Raw genomic sequence first — 19468 nt, 5'->3', positions numbered from 1 at the left:
TTAAATTAATTAAATAAACATTTAATTAAAATAGGAGCTACTATGTTTCATTGATAGAATCCCATAGCCATAGTAGCTCCTATTCCCCTAATCCTGTGATGTCTATCTATTATATAAAGCAGAATGTTTGGCGTATGTATGTATGTATGCATGTATGTATGTATGTATGTATGTATGTATGTATGTATGTATGTATGTATGTATGTATGTATGTATGTATGTATGTATGTATGTATGCATGTATGTATGTATGTATGTCCCCGTATAGAAATATATATAGTTCGTCCATCGTGATTTGATGATGACCACTTTGTCATCTAGGGGGCTGAGGGCTTTGCACTGGGGTTTTATGCCTCCTCATGTGGCTGGTGAGACCTATGTGAGCCCGGAATGTTCGGCCGCACACTGGGCAGGTTATTCCAGCTGGAGCTAGTGTCGTTTGCCTTGCTTTTCTTCTCTGGCGTTTTTCGTCTGCCAGCATTGTTCTTTTTTCCTCAGCAACCTGTGCGCCAATTTTCACAGTGCGACGCCATGATGCTCTGTCATGTGCCTCTGTCTCCCAGGTGCCTGGGTCTATGCTGAACGCCTTCAGAGAAGCTTTGAGGGTGTCCCTGAAGCGCTTTCTTTGACCACCTTGCGAGCGCTTTCCTTCGCTTAGTTGACCATACAAGAGTCTTTTAGGGATGCAGACGTGACCTGCCCATCGCAGCTGGGACTGCATCAGGATTGTGTGGATGCTTTGCAGACAATATCTTCAAAGGACTTCAGTATCTGGTATTTTGTCTTGCCATTTGACATTTAGTATTTTTCTCAGACATGTCATGTGGAAGTGGTTCAGTTTCTCGCATGTTTCCTGTACACTGTCCATGTTTCTGAGGCATAGAGCAATGTAGGGAGGATGACGGCTCTATAGACCCCTAGCTTTGTATTTGTGGTGATACCACGTCTGTTCCAGACATTTTTAGACAGTCTGCCATAGGATGCACTGGCCTTGGCAATACGCAGGTCGATTTCACTATAAATTTTTTCATTTCTGGAGAGTCTGCTGCCAAGATATGTGAATTTGTCCACTGCATTTATAACATGTCCATTTATAGTGATGCTTGGATCCGAGTAGGCTTTCCCAGGAGCAGGTAAATATAAGACTTCAGTCTTGTTTGTATTAATGGTAAGGCCAAAGTCTGAGCATGCTCTTGAGAAGTCACTGACGATGCTCTGCAGGTCATTTTTAGAGCAGGCATTTAGGGCACAGTCGTCAGCAAATAGCAAGTCTCTGATTACTGCTGAGTTTATTTTTGACTTTGCTTTAAGCCGCCTCGGGTTGAATAGGCCACCATCATATCTGTATGATATATTTATCCCGTTGTTTTCTCTATTTGTGAATGCATCTGTCAGCATAGCGGAAAACATGATACTGAACAGTTTAGGTGCTAGGACACAGCCTTGTTTTATCCCGTTTGATACTTCGAAGGGCTCTGATGGTTCTCCACTTTCTTGGACACGAGCCTTCATACCATCATGAAATAGTCTCACCATGGTAATGAATTTTTGTGGACAGCCATACTTTGACATAATCTTCCAGAGTCCTTCTCTGCTATATATGTATTAAGAAAAGGTCAGCATTTTGTTCTTGGCATTTTTCCTGGAGCTGCCTTGCTGCAAAGATCATGTCAATGGTTCCACGCTCTTTTCTGAAGCAGCACTGGCTTTCCGTATAGAAATAAAAACCGCTTGACCAATCTTGATAAAACTTGGCAGAAATGTTCCTTGCGTACCAACTTGGACAGTAGTGTATGTATTTTGGCCATAAAACAAACTTAAGACCCTCAACAAAAAAAAGACCAACTCTATTACAGCTATAGTATTTTGTGGATCTAGGCCATGTTTACAATGTTGACATGAGAAAAGATCGAAAGGATTTAGATATAGATCTAATTTTTAGATCTAAACTTTGCACTAATAGTTTTTTTTTTTGGAACATGAAAATACAAAATATAGTTTATTGATTTCATTATTTAATAAAATTAACCTTCAAATTTGTGTTTCAAAAGCATTTTTACATTTATTCGTTATTTATATCTGCGAATTTAGATATCCCGATGCACATTCTTTCATTAGACATTACCAAATGGTTACACATTAACACATCTCTCTACTGAGTCTATTCCTAGGCCTAGGTCTAAAACTCTTATTGAACTCTAAGATGATAAAACTTCTTTTCGCAAAGATAGTTTTATGCTATAACACATGAACATACTAATTATAGTCCATTCATTTCATATTTTAATCAAATTAACATTCAAATTTGTTTTTCTAAAGCATTTTTAATAAATTCGTTCGCTGTTCGCTAAAGCTTCGTAGCCATGTTAAGAAAGGCCTATATTCATTCATGAGAAAAGGTCACGCATGCGCAGAGCAAAGCCTTCACGCAGCACAGAATGAACTCTATAAAAGCCAATTTTTAACTCTAGATTAGTCTAGATCTAGATCTATGTCTACCTCAAGATCTACTTTATACTTTAACACATGAACATACAAAATTAAGTCTATTCATTTCAAATATATGTAGGCCTACAAGCAAATGTTTTAATTTGAAAAAATGGATTTAAGTAGATTAGCTATTTTGATTTGATGGCTTCATTCGTACTATTTTTACATTTACACATTCGCTTTATTTATTACATTATTATTTGGTTTAAATGTTTTAAAAACACTCTCAGTGACTATATCGACAGTAATATGCAAATAAAGACCGCGGGTCGCGGGTAAAATATGTCTAGTATTATATAATGACTCTTAATCAGGAGTCATTTTTTTCCCACACATTCTTATGATTGTTATTTTTTCCCCATTTTGTCAGCTTTTCTTTGGTATCATGAAAATGCAGTTAGAATCGTTATAGTTGCTATTTTTGATATGGTCACCAATAGCCCTTAGACTAAGAATAAAATATACGTTAACATTTTTTTATTATTTCAAAATTTAGGTCGCTAATTAAAGAGTCTAATTATCCGGGTGCCTAAATTTCAGGATGCCTAAGTTTCCGGGTGACTAAATATCCGGTGCCTGAATATCCAGTGCTTAAATTTCCTAAATTCGTATATATATATATATAGATTACATTTCTAAAAGTCTTTTTAATAGTTTGGCGTTCTTTTACGCTGGCCACTCTTCTTGCTTTATACCTCCGACACTCACAGCTTTACGCCACGAGGAGCGATCAAGAGCTAGCACCTCCCAGCCGTGAATGTCAATATTACACTCCTTGAAGGATCTCTTAAGATTTAATGTCAGGAACTGCTTTCGTTCAAGTTTATTGTGAATCGTAATGGTGGCTAGCCCTAATCATGCGTTTGAAAGACTATCGTTTCCATATCGTCCCATTTGTTTTCCTTGTATTTTCATGAAACCATTGATAGTATTACAGAAATGCTTTTTTTTATATTGAACAGGTGGTTTAAACTTTTAACCCCTCTGGAAGGTTTAAAACTCAAAACTATCTGGGGGGGGGGTAAATTTAAAGCCCTCTGGAGTAAGGGTTTAAACACAAAACCCACTCATAAAATTTTGCGTAATTTGCGTTTTTTTTATATTGAAGAGGTGGTTTTTAGCTTCAATCCCCGTAGGAGGGGGGTTTAAAATACAAAACTCCTCTTGGCTACGTTCATAGAATCTGTTGACTGATTTATATGCTGTATGATGTATGAAGAGGGGGTTCATCGTAAAAAGAATTCGGAGAGGGGTTTAAAATCAAAATCCCCCTTAGCTATGCTCTTGGAATTGGGGGCTTATCGTTTCCTTTTTTTTTATAGAAGCGGGCTATTTAACCACAAAACCCCTTGGTAGTGGTTATTAAACTCAAAACCCCAAAACTCAAAAACTTTGGCTGCGCAGGGAAAATGATGGTTTAATTTTAAAATCAGACTTAAAATAAACAAAATTAAAGCAAAAAATCAGTCATTAAATCTGACACCCCCTGTGGGGGGATTTCATTTAACAGGGGGTATGAACCCGAACCCCCCCCCCCCCCCCATGAGTTTGGGATTCTAATTTCTTTGATTCCGCTATCTAGCCTAATGATTACTAACAGGGGTTCTAGACAAAGGGTTTATAAAAAGGGGTAAAGGGGACACCCTTGTCTAACAGATCTTCCAATAGTGATAATGTCACTAAGGGTTTGGTTTATTATGAGTAAACCAGCGTTATATATTTCTTCATGGCCTAAATTGTGCCGATGTGCCAAAAACTGAAAACTCAAACTCGTCTTGTTTTAAAAGCGTAGTCATGGTCAAAGGCTTTTTACTAGTCGATGGAAAGGAGGGTTGCTTTCAAGTCTTTGTCTTTACAGTAATATATAATGTCTCTTAAAAAATAATTCCGTTTGCCAATGTTTTTGTTGGGGTTGCTACAATATTGCTCTTGTCCTAATAAATTTGGTATGAGGGGTTTTAGTCTTAAAAAAAACATTTTTGGCAGGAGTTTTTAGTCAGTATTTAGAAGTGAGATCTGTCTCTATCTATCGTACGTATCTCTTTGCAGTGTTGTAAAAATTATTTTTGTGCGTTGTCGTCCGTCTGTTCTTAGTCATACATATTAATAAAGTGTTTCGTAAAATAGTCAGTTATTTTATACAGATCGTGTATAATTTCTCCTTTACTATCAATTAAGTTGTCTATAAATCTGTCTATTTGGATGTTTTGTTCTGCTGATTTAAAAAGTTTGTCAGGCTCTTCGGTCATTTTATTGGTTTTGCCATAGACTATATATAAACAGGACTGCCAACACTAAGGGTAACTAAGCATAAGTTTCGTTCAACACCAAAATGTGAGACGAGGTACTTCCGGTATAAACTTATTTTATGACATTCACGATGTTTGAATGATAATGCCAGCTTGGATAATATTTTTTTTTCTCTTTTCATCACATTTGACAATTTCTTTTTACATTGTATACTATTAAAAAGAGTTAAATAAGCAATTAATGAAAGAGTCAATACAGTTTTGAGAGTGTCATTTATTATATGGTAGCCTATAGGCCTATAATGGGTGATAGAAGTTAAGTCTGTGAGTGAGTCAGTCTAAAAAAAAAATAACAATAGTGAGTCCCTGAGCCTACACACTGACATATTTACCAACTTTTATTTACATCTAGATTCTATACCTGTTTTTAAAATTTATTTGTAGTTTTTTTAAAGATGCATGCAGTATGCATTATATATATATATATATATATATATATATATATATATATATATTAATGGAGAATGAAGCCATAAAAAATTACAAGCAATCGTGTATTTATGACTAATTGAAAAATATGCATAAAACTTTTAGCTCTTCAAGTTATTAATTTTTTAAACTAATTAAATCCTAAATGACATCCAATTATTCTTAAAGCCATAAAAAAAAATTGATTGTTCCAAATTTTTCTTCACCTAATAAAATTCTAGAATTATTGTTCCTACTTCAATAAAAACTAATTGTACACGTAGTAAACATGTAAACTTTGACCCAGACCTAGTGACCTATGGCTATAAACTATATCTACCTATACGACCATACACACTACTATAATTTGTTTTTGAACAAAAGTGCTTAATTGGGTTTTTAATTATATATATAAACTAGTTAGAACATTATCTATGTAAATGCTCTTTTTTTAAGTTGGTAAATCAGATTTTGTTTTTATAAAAATCTGGCTATGTCTATCGCACTGTTACCAAAATTAAGACTAAGAAATATTTTGAACGTAGTGTTTATCTTTAGTGATAGTTTCTTTATATTGTAAACATAGACATAAATAAATATAGACTGGAAAAAGGAAGTAACTTCATGTAACTTGAAGACATGTATATCTATTGTATTCGGATTTCCGAATTATGAAAAGTTGCATGATCTTCATTCTTAGAGATTAAACAAAACTACGCTGCCTTCTTATTTACAATATATATAGGTGTGTATAGATATGAATACTTAACTTTTATACTGCTCATAAATGCCTTATAATAAAGTACACAAAATAGCAAGTCACAAATTTTCGTTTCATAAAACTCTTTCATTGGCCAGTCTATATTTATTTATGTCTATGATAGTAAACTAATTCACCGGAAGTCATTCTTCTAACACTACACTGCAACCAAGGACGCCTCGGTGTACGGGACTTATTTAATTGAATAATATAGCCCTGTATATATATAGTCTATGGTTTTGCACACCTATTCCGCTACTTTGTATTGATAATTGAATAATTCTTCTAATTGTAATAGTATATTTGCTTTAGATGCGCTGTCTTCTTCGTGTGTAACTAAACTTTTAAGTATATCTTCTTTTTCTCTTTGAATTTACTAGTGCTATAGGAATGGGCTTTGTAGCTTAATGGAGCTTTTATTTAACGTCCATATTTGTGTGACTTTCTACTGGGGTGTGTTCCTGTATTATATTTTTGAGAGGATGTTTACGATATTTTTTTTTTACAGAGCGGGTCATTTAAGAGGTCGCTTTATGTTTTTTTTTTTAAATATTTTAGACCTTTCAAAGTTCTGACGCAACGGCTACTTTTTTTTTCCGAAAGTGAAAAATTTATTTTTAAAATCAACTATGCAAGCAGTTTTTTTTCCATAAAAATACACCATTTTTACAACCATTCAACATAAATAGTAACAAACACAGGAGGCTATTTAGTAAGGAAGATGACTATTTTCCATATTAACACATTTAAATATTTTTTAAAAAATGTATTGCTAATTTATGTAAGTTCTATCTATCTATCGCGTTGACGCTATACAACACAATTAGATCAATTAGATAATCTTTAAATGAAATCAGTTAAGGCCAGGTTCACATCTAACTTCACCTTCACATTTCACCTATCCCTTGGTCTGCTGGACTGTTGTGGCACCACACAAAATCTGTCAACCTTCTTTCTCCATTCTTACCTGTCATTTGCCGTTGTTAGAATTTTATTCTAATATTCTTTCTGAAAATATTGAAACCTGTATTTTTGTCGCCCCTTCACATTCATTCATGCATACATACATACATACACATACATACGTACATATATACACACATACACACACACATACATGCATACCTACATAGATACACACATACATAAACACATACGTATACATACACAAATACATACCCACACATACATACAGACACACATACATACACATACACACATACATACATACGTATATACACACATACATACATACATATATACATACATACACATACATACATACACATACATACATACATACACACATACATGTTTCTTACTTTCTACTTTATATATAAAGATAACTCTATTGCAATCCACCAAAGATAAATAATATTTCTCCAAAAAAAAAAGTATATTCACAGATGTATAGTTGTACTTGAAGGATGGGGAGACAAAAAGATGAGGGACAATGAAGGGTGGAAATAATTAAACCAAATAATTCAACTGGACATCATACATGCATGCTGATCTAGATCTATTCTTATCTTTCAAATTGACAGATGTTCCATCTTAACAAAATCAAGTCGTACTACAATAGTACAAGCACATCATACAGATATTCAGCGATCTCGAACAAAATAAATAAAATGCTCTTAAAATTTTTACAATTGGATTTATAAAAATGTATTGGGACAAAACTGTGAACTAACGTCGTTTAATCCAACTAAAATATAACTTGTAAATTTCTTGTAGAGATGACATTAAAGAGTTGACCAAAATGGACAACGAAGTAATTAGCCTGCGATTTAACAGTGATGATGATGATGACATTGTACAACACAAAGAGATATCGTAAGTATTTCCCTACTGTTTTGGTAAGCTTAGTAACAAGGATTATATACCTATTTGTAAGGGATGCAACATGAATAGTATTATTGCCTGTTATTATTGCACTGTCACTCAAACTCAAGGATCATAATTCTGCAAACGATTCCATAATACAATTAAAATCATGCACCAATAGCTGACTTATATTTTAAGATTTTGATAGTATTTCTTAATAATGAATTGTAAAAAAGGGTTATACAAATATTCTCTTTACTAAAGGTTACAAATTCTAGACTTAAAGAATCAAAAGATGTGTGCTAAATTTATTTTAATCACAACGAGTGATGCACTAGTTAGTAATTTACTAATTACGTAGACAAATAAATTCATTTTCACATTCACCTATCCCTTAGTCTGTGAAACCGTAGGGGTACCACACATGATCTGTCTACTTCTTTCTCTGTTTCTTTCTTTTAGGAGGTTATGAGGTTATCCCCCCTCTTCTATAAAACAAAAATAATGCAAACGACAATAACTGAATTCCATAAATGTAGCCAGGAGAATTTTGAGTTTAAAACCCCCTCTAATTTTGTTTACGATAAAACCCTCTCTTCAATATAAAACTAAAACAGTCACCTAATTCTATGTTGCGTAGCCAAAAGAGATTTTGAGTTTAAAATCCCCCACCAGATGGATTTAAGTTCAAACCCCCCTCTAGAGGGTTTTGAATTAAAAATCCCCTCCTCCAGGGAGCTTGGAAGCTTTTTTAAAATCACAATATCTCACCACAAATGTACAGTTGTACTTAATGTGAAGTATTTAACTGCCTACACTCGTGGAACTGTGGAACTACCTTACTAGTTGTTATCATTGTGAATGCTGTCAAATTACGTTAAGTCAGCATCGACCTGTGATTACACTTGCTTACTTTCAAACAAGACAAAATACTTGTTCACTGATGTCTGTGAATAATGTGAAAGTTTAGGAGCAAAGTTTTTTTTAAAGTTTGGAAATACAGCTTCTTGCACTCATAAAACTCCCGCGAAAGAACTGACAGGAACTTCTCTTTTAGGTCGTAATTTGGTTGGAGGTATGTCCTCTGGAGCTGAATCAACTTGCTTGGAGGTATGTCCTCTGGAGCTGAATCAACTTGCTTGGAGGTATGTCCTCTGGAGCTGAATCAACTTGCTTGGAGGTATGTCCTCTGGAGCTGAATCAACTTGCTTGGAGGTATGTCCTCTGGAGCTGAATCAACTTGCTTGGAGGTATGTCCTCTGGAGCTGAATCAACTTGCTTGGAGGTATGTCCTCTGGAGCTGAATCAACTTGCTTGGAGGTATGTCCTCTGGAGCTGAATCAACTTGCTTGGAGGTATGTCCTCTGGAGCTGAATCAACTTGCTTGGAGGTATGTCCTCTGGAGCTGAATCAACTTGCTTGGAGGTATGTCCTCTGGAGCTGAATCAACTTGCTTGGAGGTATGTCCTCTGGAGCTGAATCAACTTGCTTGGAGGTATGTCCTCTGGAGCTGAATCAACTTGCTTGGAGGTATGTCCTCTGGAGCTGAATCAACTTGCTTGGAGGTATGTCCTCTGGAGCTGAATCAACTTGCTTGGAGGTATGTCCTCTGGAGCTGAATCAACTTGCTTGGAGGTATGTCCTCTGGAGCTGAATCAACTTGCTTGGAGGTATGTCCTCTGGAGCTGAATCAACTTGCTTGGAGGTATGTCCTCTGGAGCTGAATCAACTTGCTTGGAGGTATGTCCTCTGGAGCTGAATCAACTTGCTTGGAGGTATGTCCTCTGGAGCTGAATCAACTTGCTTGCCTTGAGAAATGGGATAGCTTTGTTTGAAAAGATTTAACATACACATATTTCATGTCGAAACAACCCACTGCAGTATGTGAAGTCTGTCTTCCCTGCACATTAGAAATATTAGTTACAGTGAATGTCTTTCAAGGAACATAGTTTCTTCCTTGAGATACCATATTCTTCTCAATACCATCTTGCCCATGCTAGGCCAGCGGATACTACTGTGGTAACGAACATCGGAATGTTTTGGTTCCAAATCTTTAAGTACTTCTAGGAACTACCTGTGGTTAATTTCCTTAGCTCTGATAAGTTTGATTACTGTTTTAATTCGGTCAATAATATGTTTGATATTCAATGCAGCTTTGTGCAAACGTTCCCTTTAAGAGTTTATGGTTGGGATATTGTTCTATTTTTCTCAGTCAAAGCACGGTCTTCATCAGTTGTTACACTCGCCATCTCGTTCCAAGCAAACCGAACGCTGTAAAACAGTCCTTCATAACATTGAAAAATACTTACCTGAGTTAGTATCTGTGACTGAGTGTTTTGATTGCCAATAAGTATGATCTTCGTTAAATTTAAACTTTTGAGAAAGACAAGTAGAGACAATGTTTCTTTAGTCTTTTCCTCATAAATGATAACAATAAGAACTTCCTATAATTTATGTAGATATTTAGAATGATTTATTTTTAAATATGTTTGCATTTTTTATATGTATAACCTTTGGGAACACCTGAATTCTTTAGGTGTACGCGGACCGCATAAAAGACTCTGGCGGGCCGCATGCGGCCCGCTGCTCGTAATTTGCCCAGCCCTGCTGTAAAGTCCAATTCTCGCTTTAAAAAGTCAACCACATATGTGACATGGGTAGGTTTGGTCAGTTGCAAATAGGCCTGCTTCTTTTCTCACCTTTCTGTTGCTTCGGCGCTCTTTCACGCTGGCCACTCTTTTCGCTTCATATATTGTGACTCCGACACTTTACGGATTCACGCCATGAGGGACCATCGAGACCCTTGAATGTCAATATCACACTCCTTGAAGGGGCTCTTAAGGGTGTCTTTATAGCGCTTGCATTGTCCCTCCCTAAGAGCACTTTCCTGCACACAGCTCCCCGTACAGAAGTCGTTTGGGAAGGCAGATTACATGCCGCACCTATCGAAAATGGGACCTTTTTACTGTGGCATTGTTACATTGATAGCAGAATTGGTTTTTGAACTAAAATTAATAAAAGCAGTGTAATGAACTGTAGATACCTCAGAATATGCATTTTTTTTGTTTTGTATAATGAAAAGAGTGCTTGGCTCACGGATCCAGCTGGGGGCTCTCACAGCACCTTTCTAGATCCCCTGGCTGGCCATGGCGGGAAAATCTATTCTAGCTATGGTATAGAGAACGTTTTTCAAAAAAATGAAGGGTTAGAATATAATAATGATTAATTTTTTACTTATACAAAGACACACACACACATTTCCTCCCAACCTCCTTCTTCGAAAAAAAAAATCCTGGTTACCCCCATGCTACTCAGTGCAATCTATCTAGTGCTTTGTATCATGTGCTATCTATCTATCTATCTATCTATCTATCTATCTATCTATCTATCTATCTATCTATCTATCTATCTATCTATCTATCTATCTATCTATCTATCTATCTATCTATCTATCTATCTATCTATCTATCTGTCTGTATCTATCTATCTATCTTCTATCTATCTATCTATCTATCTATCTATCTATCTATCTATCTATCTATCTATCTATCTATCTATCTATCTATCTATCTATCTATCTATCTATCTATCTATCTATCTATCTATCTTTCTAAGTACAACATTTTGAGTTATCCAACAATAGTAAAATCTTGGAAGAACATCTTTGACAAAGAAGGAAATATTCGTGTATAACATACATTCATTATAAACTTGAACAGTTTCGTTTTGCCCTGTCCCCTTGTCAGAAATCTTTATTGTTTTTTTTCTTCCAGATATGTTATAAGAGATACATTTTTTTATGATTATGGCGCATGCAAAACTATCACTATCAACGGCGACATTGAAACTCTGTTTCCAATGGAGGAAAACGGTAAGCTAATTTTTAGCCAACGACATTAATTTTCTTGCTTAAACGTTGTAAAAACTCATGAACATAATAAGTTCTTCCAGATTAAAAAAAAATAAATAGCATATAAACGCTAAATAAAAATCTCTACAATCTCTATATATCTTCATGGCTAAACAGTTTGGACGAGAAGAAGAAGAAGTAAGGGAAAGATCACTCTTTTATTTCTGTGGATATAGTGACCCCTTGAAAAAACAAGAGTAGTATTCACCCGTCACTACGGATGGCTGCCTGGTCATGCGGTTTTCGCGCTGGACTGTCGTTTGGATTTATCAAACCCTGCCCATCCCTTTTCGTCCTGCGGGAGGTTTTGTCTAGGAAGTAAATTATCTTCAACTCTGAACTCCGAAACATGTAAAACATTTTACAAACAAACATTTTACAAAAACTAAATAGCAGCGCCGGACTTAACCATTGTGTCACGAAAAGAGAACAAGTAAAATACCCGTCACAATATAGCAGGGCCGGACTAAACCTTTGTGGGGCCCTATGCGAAATGGATTTCGCGGGGTCAAGTTTGGGAAGGGAAGAGGATTATAAATGAAATTTCAGAGTTTGTATTAGAAAAAAAAATTAGTCTATGCATTTTTATCATTCTTTACTACGTACAGAATTACATTACTAGCCTTGCGTGTAGCAAAGTCATACAGTATTATCATAATAATTCTGTTTCCCACATAGATCACGCTCAATAGCAAGAATTACCAAATATTTCAATCTATCTTTGAGAATTGTTGACCTCAAGTAATTCTTCATTAGTTTGAGGCTCGAGAAACTTCTTTTACTAGATTACACAATTACGGCTAATGCATAATGCCGTTTTTATTGATCGCGCGTAGAATTGGCGTTTTCCATATTAAACGATACCCCAAAATGAAATTTTTTTTTCTATGTATTTCCGTATATTTTAAGGACTTTTTCGTATATTTTGCAATTTTGGGAGATTTCCAGGAGCTCCTGGTAAATCGACAGGAGAGCGCGGGAAATCTGTTTTAAGTTATTAAATGGTTTAATTTAATAATTTATACACCTTGAATTAGCGCGGGTCCTATAAAAGTGCGGGGCCCACTGCTGTCGCATAAGTTGCAGTGGCCTAAGGCCGGGCCTGAAAAATACCGGCGTATGCTAGGCCGCCGGTCGACTAGTAACTTATATTTCATTACCTATAAAGTGTGACTAGCAACACTATTGCAGACTCATTGGCGCACCAGGAGGGCAAACACCACCCAACGAACAGGCTGCGAGTCGTCATCATGTTCTGGCTATAATACTAATAAAAAAATCAGAAATGGAAAAGTGGTTTGAGTGCTGGGACAAGTCCCAAAAAGCCAGTTGAGTCTGGCAGCACATGAGGCGCCCTGACAGCACTTCCCTGTGGTTGAGGCTGTCCAGGCCTGAGCAAGCTATTATAGCACAATCCAGGACATGCCACTCTCCTGTTGGCTCATATTTCTCACGGCTATGGCCAAATTATAATTCACGGTGCCCCCGCTGCGTTGAAGAAAAGGAAACCGTGCCTCATATTTTGCTTGATTGCCCCAGACTTGCTGATCTCCGTCTCGACAAGTCTGGGAAATTCTCGACCTGTATGTGACATGCATGCACTACGCAATACATCAGGTTTTCTGTCCAGGGCTTTTGCAAGAGAGGATTTGAATGATTACTTATAAAGTTGTTCAGGGTATTGTTTTATAAAAAAATAAATTACGTCATTGAAATCGCATAATTGACTTAATATCCGTCAGTGCAATGTCGTATATTGTTATTTTAGTTAACTTCCATAAACGCTTATTCTCAAAGTCTAGGTTCTCATATTTTCTTTGTTTTTCCATTTCAGTTTTGTAGCGGCCCCCGTAAGGGGAAAAGCCGCTATTAGGTTTATACTAAATGTCCGTCTGTCACACTCAGATCTCGAAAACTAGAGAGATATGAAAAATATTATTTCACCATGCGATGCGGCTTGAAAAGTTTAGGTGCAACGGCTACTTTGGTTTTCTAAAAGCAAACTGTTTAATTTATAAAATTAATTATGCAAGTGATAATTTAATAAAAATACACCAATTCTAAAACAATTACGTAAATGAAAGGGAGGCAATATTACAATATGTTAACAAACAAGGACAATAATCATTTGCTTATTTTCATTATCACTAAGTCAATTATATGTACAAAAAATATTCACAACAAATGTAAATATTAGTTAAAGGTGTTTTTTTTCTGGTCAACTAGCAGCTAAAATTAAAAGAAAACATTTATGTTTGTTTTAAAAGGCTAAGAATGCACTTTGTATGTAAATATCATGCACATTTTTTAAAATAGACTTTTTATGCAGCGACTTTCGTGCAGTAGCGTAACGCTGCGCCATGATATGGTGCTTAACTAATTCGTTATAATTTAAAAAAAAAAATATCGACAATTTATTTTTTTGTTTAGTGCCCCAATCATAATAAAAGACGCTTACAATACTTTAAATTTCTAACAAATCGTTGCCAAAAATGTTCCGAATTTTATATGAAAAATGTACTAAGGCCAAATAACTGTTTAAATCTCTCTTCTAAAAAATAAAACAAATAATCTTCTCATTTACGAAAATTTAGTTGTTCCGGATTTTTTATAAAAATATATTTTAACGCTATTTATGTAAAATTGCACTTCTCTCTTACACTACATATAATTTGCTAGCTATAACGTTAGAAAATCTAAATATCTATAATACTATGTTCCGATTTTTAAGGAAAAAACTTTCTAACACCAAAGTATGGTTTGAAAATCTCTCCACAAGGCTATGGTACATCTAATTTTCAGAGGAGACCATCCTAAAAATCTAATTGACGGTATTATATTAATCTGGAATTCTTATTTTCTCTCACTAAAAATAGATAAACATCCGGAACAAGCTATTACAGAAACTTAAAACTATTGTGATGTTTCGGAAGGGAAACTAAAATTTAATCAGATTTTCAATATCTTTTAGTCCTGTTTTTCGATATTAACTTGATGGACAGACAAACTGACAGACAAAACAAACAAAAATGCGCCTTTAATCTTAATGTTTTTTGTTTGGTGTAATGCACAAATTGTAAGACAAATTTCCTTACGGATAATAAAGATTATTATTATTATTATTATTATTATCATATATGTAAATGTATATATACATTTATACATATTTAGTCGAACTAGCCAATGTAACGTTATGAATTTTTTTCCTTTGACGTAATATATAGTTAATTATTTAAATGAAATGCTATAACTCACTCGGTGCACCAATGTCTATGACCTCTCGACAAGCTGCTCTTGTAGATGACATTTTTTAGACTTTTAAAACTAGATTTAGATTTATATTCCAATTAAAATCATTGTAGATTATAGATCTAGAATTTCTTGGTCTAGTTTAAAATGTTTGTTGTTTTACATGTTTTGGATGTTTCTTCAGAGTTGACGTCCAGGCAGCCATGATTTAGACATCAAAATGTATAATTTCAATTTCTAGACTTAAAGTGTAGATTTTTATTTCCAAATGTCTTGATATACATTGCAATGCTATAAAATACTAAAACTAATATACTATTTTTAAATTTAACATTGCATTCAGTCTATTATTAGATTATCTAGACTTTTTATTTACGTAAATCTTATCTAAATTACATCTACATTATTCCAAATTTATATTTTAGATCTAGATCTAGTAGATATAGATCTTGAGAGTGCTAAATCTGTAGTTTAATTTAGGTATATCTACATCCTCATTCTAGTTCCATTTAAATAAAAATGGCAATAGCTCTTTTGGTAACATCGAGCAGACGTTGCCAAAGTACAAGCTCGATGCCTTGTTCTTTTCTTTCCTTTTTTTTTTTAATTACAAATCAATACCAAAAGATTATCCAAGACAGCTCTTCTGACATATTGTACATATCCTGTAGTTGTCATGCCGTAATGTGTAATATATCTCTTTATCAATAATAGGCTATTCGTTTGTAACCAGTTTGTAATTAGGTTAACAGCAATGCCTGGTCGTGCGGTTAACGCGCAGGACTGATTATCTCGACGGTCCAGATTTCCTATCCTGCTCGATGCCATCCTCCGTCGTGGCTGGTGCTGACGCTGTCTGCTGGTGGGCTTGCGTGGTGAATCCAGGCTCCGGGTGCAGTCCAACGATGTATAGCTGCAGAGCTCAGCTGCGGCTACCATTCAGTCAAGCCAGTGACGAGTCTGTGGCTAGCGTTGTTGCTTGGACACTTATGAAGATAAGCAAGACTGGTATCTGCAGATCTGGTGCCAACAAATCTGGTATCAGCGTTAGGTTGATAAGACACCTAGTGAAGGTTGCCTATAAATAAAAACCCCAATCCAAAGTGAAATAAGGGAATGAAATTAATCTAGAGCTCAAGCAAGAGTGTCCGCTCCCAAACAGCTCTTGAGCGTGAATGACTCTCTGACCGAAAGGAGAAGAGGTGGAACAAGAGCGGTGGCGCGAATTGAAAGACCAGGAAATTGGTCTGCTCGCGTCCCGTTGTCTTTTTGCCCAGGTGGTCAGTTAATGTAAGGAGGAGATGATTAAAGCTCGGCCAGGGCAAGGGAGGTTACACATTGAAGCTGGCTATCGCTAGTCTGTCAGGGAAAACGTCGCCCGAGGCGTTGAGTTGAATGGGTCCTTTGAAGTGACCAGCCACTCCCGAAGGGAGGGGGGGGGGGTCAACGGATGTTTGTCAAGATAGATAGAGGGAGTGTGCTCTTGTCAAGAGTCTAGTGTGGCACGTGTCAAGATATGGAAGTAAAATGTAACATCGGTGCCATGGGGGTGGGGTTGGATTGGAAGGGTGGTGGCTGTGTTTTTAGCGCTTGATAGGCTAAATTAGTAAAATTGATGATACATAGAGTAATTAAAATAATTAAATGCTTGGATCTGATTGATACATTGAGTGAGCTAAAACGGGTTATCACAGGCCTCAACATGGCTGTTGTATTTTGGGTGGTGGGTGGTAGGGTAAGGGGGTTTGTCGAAGGTTGTCCTGTGGAAATCGACCTGCTGGCATTATACGAACGTGGCCAAGCCAGCCAAGGCGTCTGCTGCTGATAACAGAGCGGATGTCCTGGCACCCTGCTCTTTGTAGAACTTCCTCATTGGTTATCTTATCTTGCCACCTTATTTTAAAGATCCGCCTTAGGCATCGGAGGTGGAAGACATTCAGCTTTTTTTCCTGCCATGAGTAGGTTGACCATGTTTCACTTCCGTACAGCAAGGTTGCTCAACACACAGGTCCGGAAAACTAGGGCCTTCCTCCAGCAATGGAGAGGTCACTCCATATATATATATATATATATATATATATATATATATATATATATATATATATATACATATATATAATAATATTATTTTTTTTTTCAGAATTAACTATAGTTTTCGATTTCGACTCTTTAAGAATATCTAATGAATCAAACTTTGATGAACTACCATCAGGAATTATAATTACTCTACACGAGAATAATATGCATCCCAATTTCGCAAATAAATTACTTCTAGGAATGAACAAAGAAAATTTTATATCACTAAAAAAAGTAAGTTTATTAATTAATTTTCAATATTAAAATTTCGTTTTCTATTTTAAAATCTACAAAATTATGAATTTTTTTATTTCTGTGCATCTAAATGAGAGGAATTTTTAAAAAAAGCTTATTAAATCAAACTGTTGTTATTAAACTGTTGCTTTTGCCAATACGATCTTTATTTAAAGACTTTCGAAAAACTTTGTGAACACTAGACCACTGTTATTTTTATTAAAACTACATCTATACTAAGGTACTACCACTGGTTTTGATAAATGGTACGAGTAACTCAACTGACCAACTCTTTAGTGGACGATGTGCTATATGAGAACCAACGTGGCTTTAGAGCCAGTAGAGGTATATCTGACATATTTATTTTGTGGCAATTACATGAAAAATACATTGATGCAGAACATAAAGCTTAACGCTGTCTCCGTTGACCCACTTAGGCTTTCGACACAATCAGTCGGAGGGCTAATGAAGGATTTTGACAGGCGCGGATGCCCACCTACGTTAATATTTATTATCAAGCAGCTTCATGTGGAACTAAAAGGCCGGATTAGATACAATGGTGACCTCTCTGATTACTTGCCAATAAAAATAGACGTGAGGCAGGGCTGTGTACTTCTGTTTGCTATCTTCTTTGGTGTAATGCTGGGTCAAATGAGACAGTGACTGAAAAAAGACATCTGCATTAGACGGCATTGTGTTCAATCTTCGACGTCGACGTCTACTTTCTCATACAAAAGCAAAGGAAATGGCCATAATAGAGCTTCTCTATTACAATAATTGTGATCTATAGCTAACAGAGAACATGCTCTCCAGCTAGCGGTCAACGAATTTGAACTCGCTGCCACCTCTTTTCGTTTATATATAAACCTCGGGAAAACAAGATCTTATTTTCCAGAAGTCACCCAAATAAAACCATATCAGCCGCAAAAAATCACCGAAAATGGAACCCCATTAACGTGGTAGACCACTTAACGTATTAAGAAAGCATTGCGTCAAATAAAGCATCGCTTTTAAGAGTAGTTGATAAAAGTCTGGTTTTTCAGGGCCAGTATAGCTTTTGGACTCTTCCAGACGAGAGTTTGGCGGACAAAATCTCTTCGCCAGCGTACAAAAATCAGTGGTTTACCAGGGAGTGATTCTTTCAACCTTTCTATATGGATCTGAGACATGGGTACAATACAAAAAGCAACTAAGACTTCTTGATCAATTTCACCAAAGATGCATGCACTCCATCATGTAAATACGATGGAAAGACTACATTACAAAAAGCGATGTCCGGTATAGACAGTATAGAAGGACTTTTTATGGTCCCACAGTTACGCTGGGCCGTATGAGGGACGAACGTATACCAAAAGGTAATTTTTTAGTGAGGCATTAAAGGCTAAAGAAAATCCGCACTCGATGACGTCGACGTCGAAAAGAAAATCTGAATCGACCACCGGCGGAAAATGGTTATGTCTGCACTGGATTTGGCAAAATATGTATGTCGCTGCTGGGGCGGCGTAGCCACGGGAAATACTGCATTTTCTCATTTATCTTCAGACTCGAAGATACGCCTGAATGTTAAGTACTCAAAATACACTGAAACGATTTTAATATTTTAATGTGATAATGTAAAAATGATAGAAACTATTCTAGTGAGTGCCCAATTGTATTGATGTACATCTAGAGCTAGTTAATTTTTAGTTTCACAAAGTCGTTTGAAAAGATAGACTTGTGTTGTATCTTTATCTCACTTTATCTGATATATGCGAATTCGGAGGTGCGTTAATATAAATCACTCTACTAAAATACAATAAAATGATACAGTGCAGTAATAATTTTATTTATTGAGTTTAATTATTTTAAACTCAAACTTGAAACGATAAATATATACACAGTAAATATGATCCAGATACATGATATTGTAATAAATTAGTAATGATTAAAAAAACAAACTCATCAACTATTTACTAGCTCTCACTGTGAGTTCTAACTTTAACTGAACTTGACTACAACTGCTTACCACTGACTAGCAAAACTTTAACTACCTTTCTTCTAATCTCGTCCCCACAACTTATATAAACTTCTTTCTATAAACTATCTTCAGCCTTCACATCTAGTTTTTGTTTTCACCTTTACTTATGCACGTGGATCTACACTAATGATCATCTGATCATGCGACGTCTGATCATGCGACCTCACATTCTAGTGACTAGCATTTAC

General features: G+C 35.8%; 1 protein-coding gene across 1 annotated transcript in view; it reads left to right on the top strand.

Moving 5' to 3' along the window:
• Positions 1–18080, top strand: part of LOC129925001 (uncharacterized) — a 65936-nt gene extending 47856 nt beyond the window's left edge. The window contains exons 8-11 of the mRNA XM_056022801.1: positions 7705–7803; positions 11568–11665; positions 17094–17263; positions 18054–18080. Of these exons, the coding sequence (XP_055878776.1) occupies positions 7705–7803; positions 11568–11665; positions 17094–17263; positions 18054–18080 (394 nt within the window). The remainder of the gene's footprint in view (positions 1–7704; positions 7804–11567; positions 11666–17093; positions 17264–18053) is intronic.
• Positions 18081–19468: the final 1388 nt, after the last annotated feature.

This window comes from Biomphalaria glabrata, chromosome 3 (assembly GCF_947242115.1).
Source record: "Biomphalaria glabrata chromosome 3, xgBioGlab47.1, whole genome shotgun sequence".
In the NCBI taxonomy this organism is placed as follows: domain Eukaryota; kingdom Metazoa; phylum Mollusca; class Gastropoda; family Planorbidae; genus Biomphalaria; species Biomphalaria glabrata.
The sequence above is the reverse complement of the archived record's forward strand: the minus strand, read 5'-3'. Positions and strand labels throughout refer to the sequence as shown.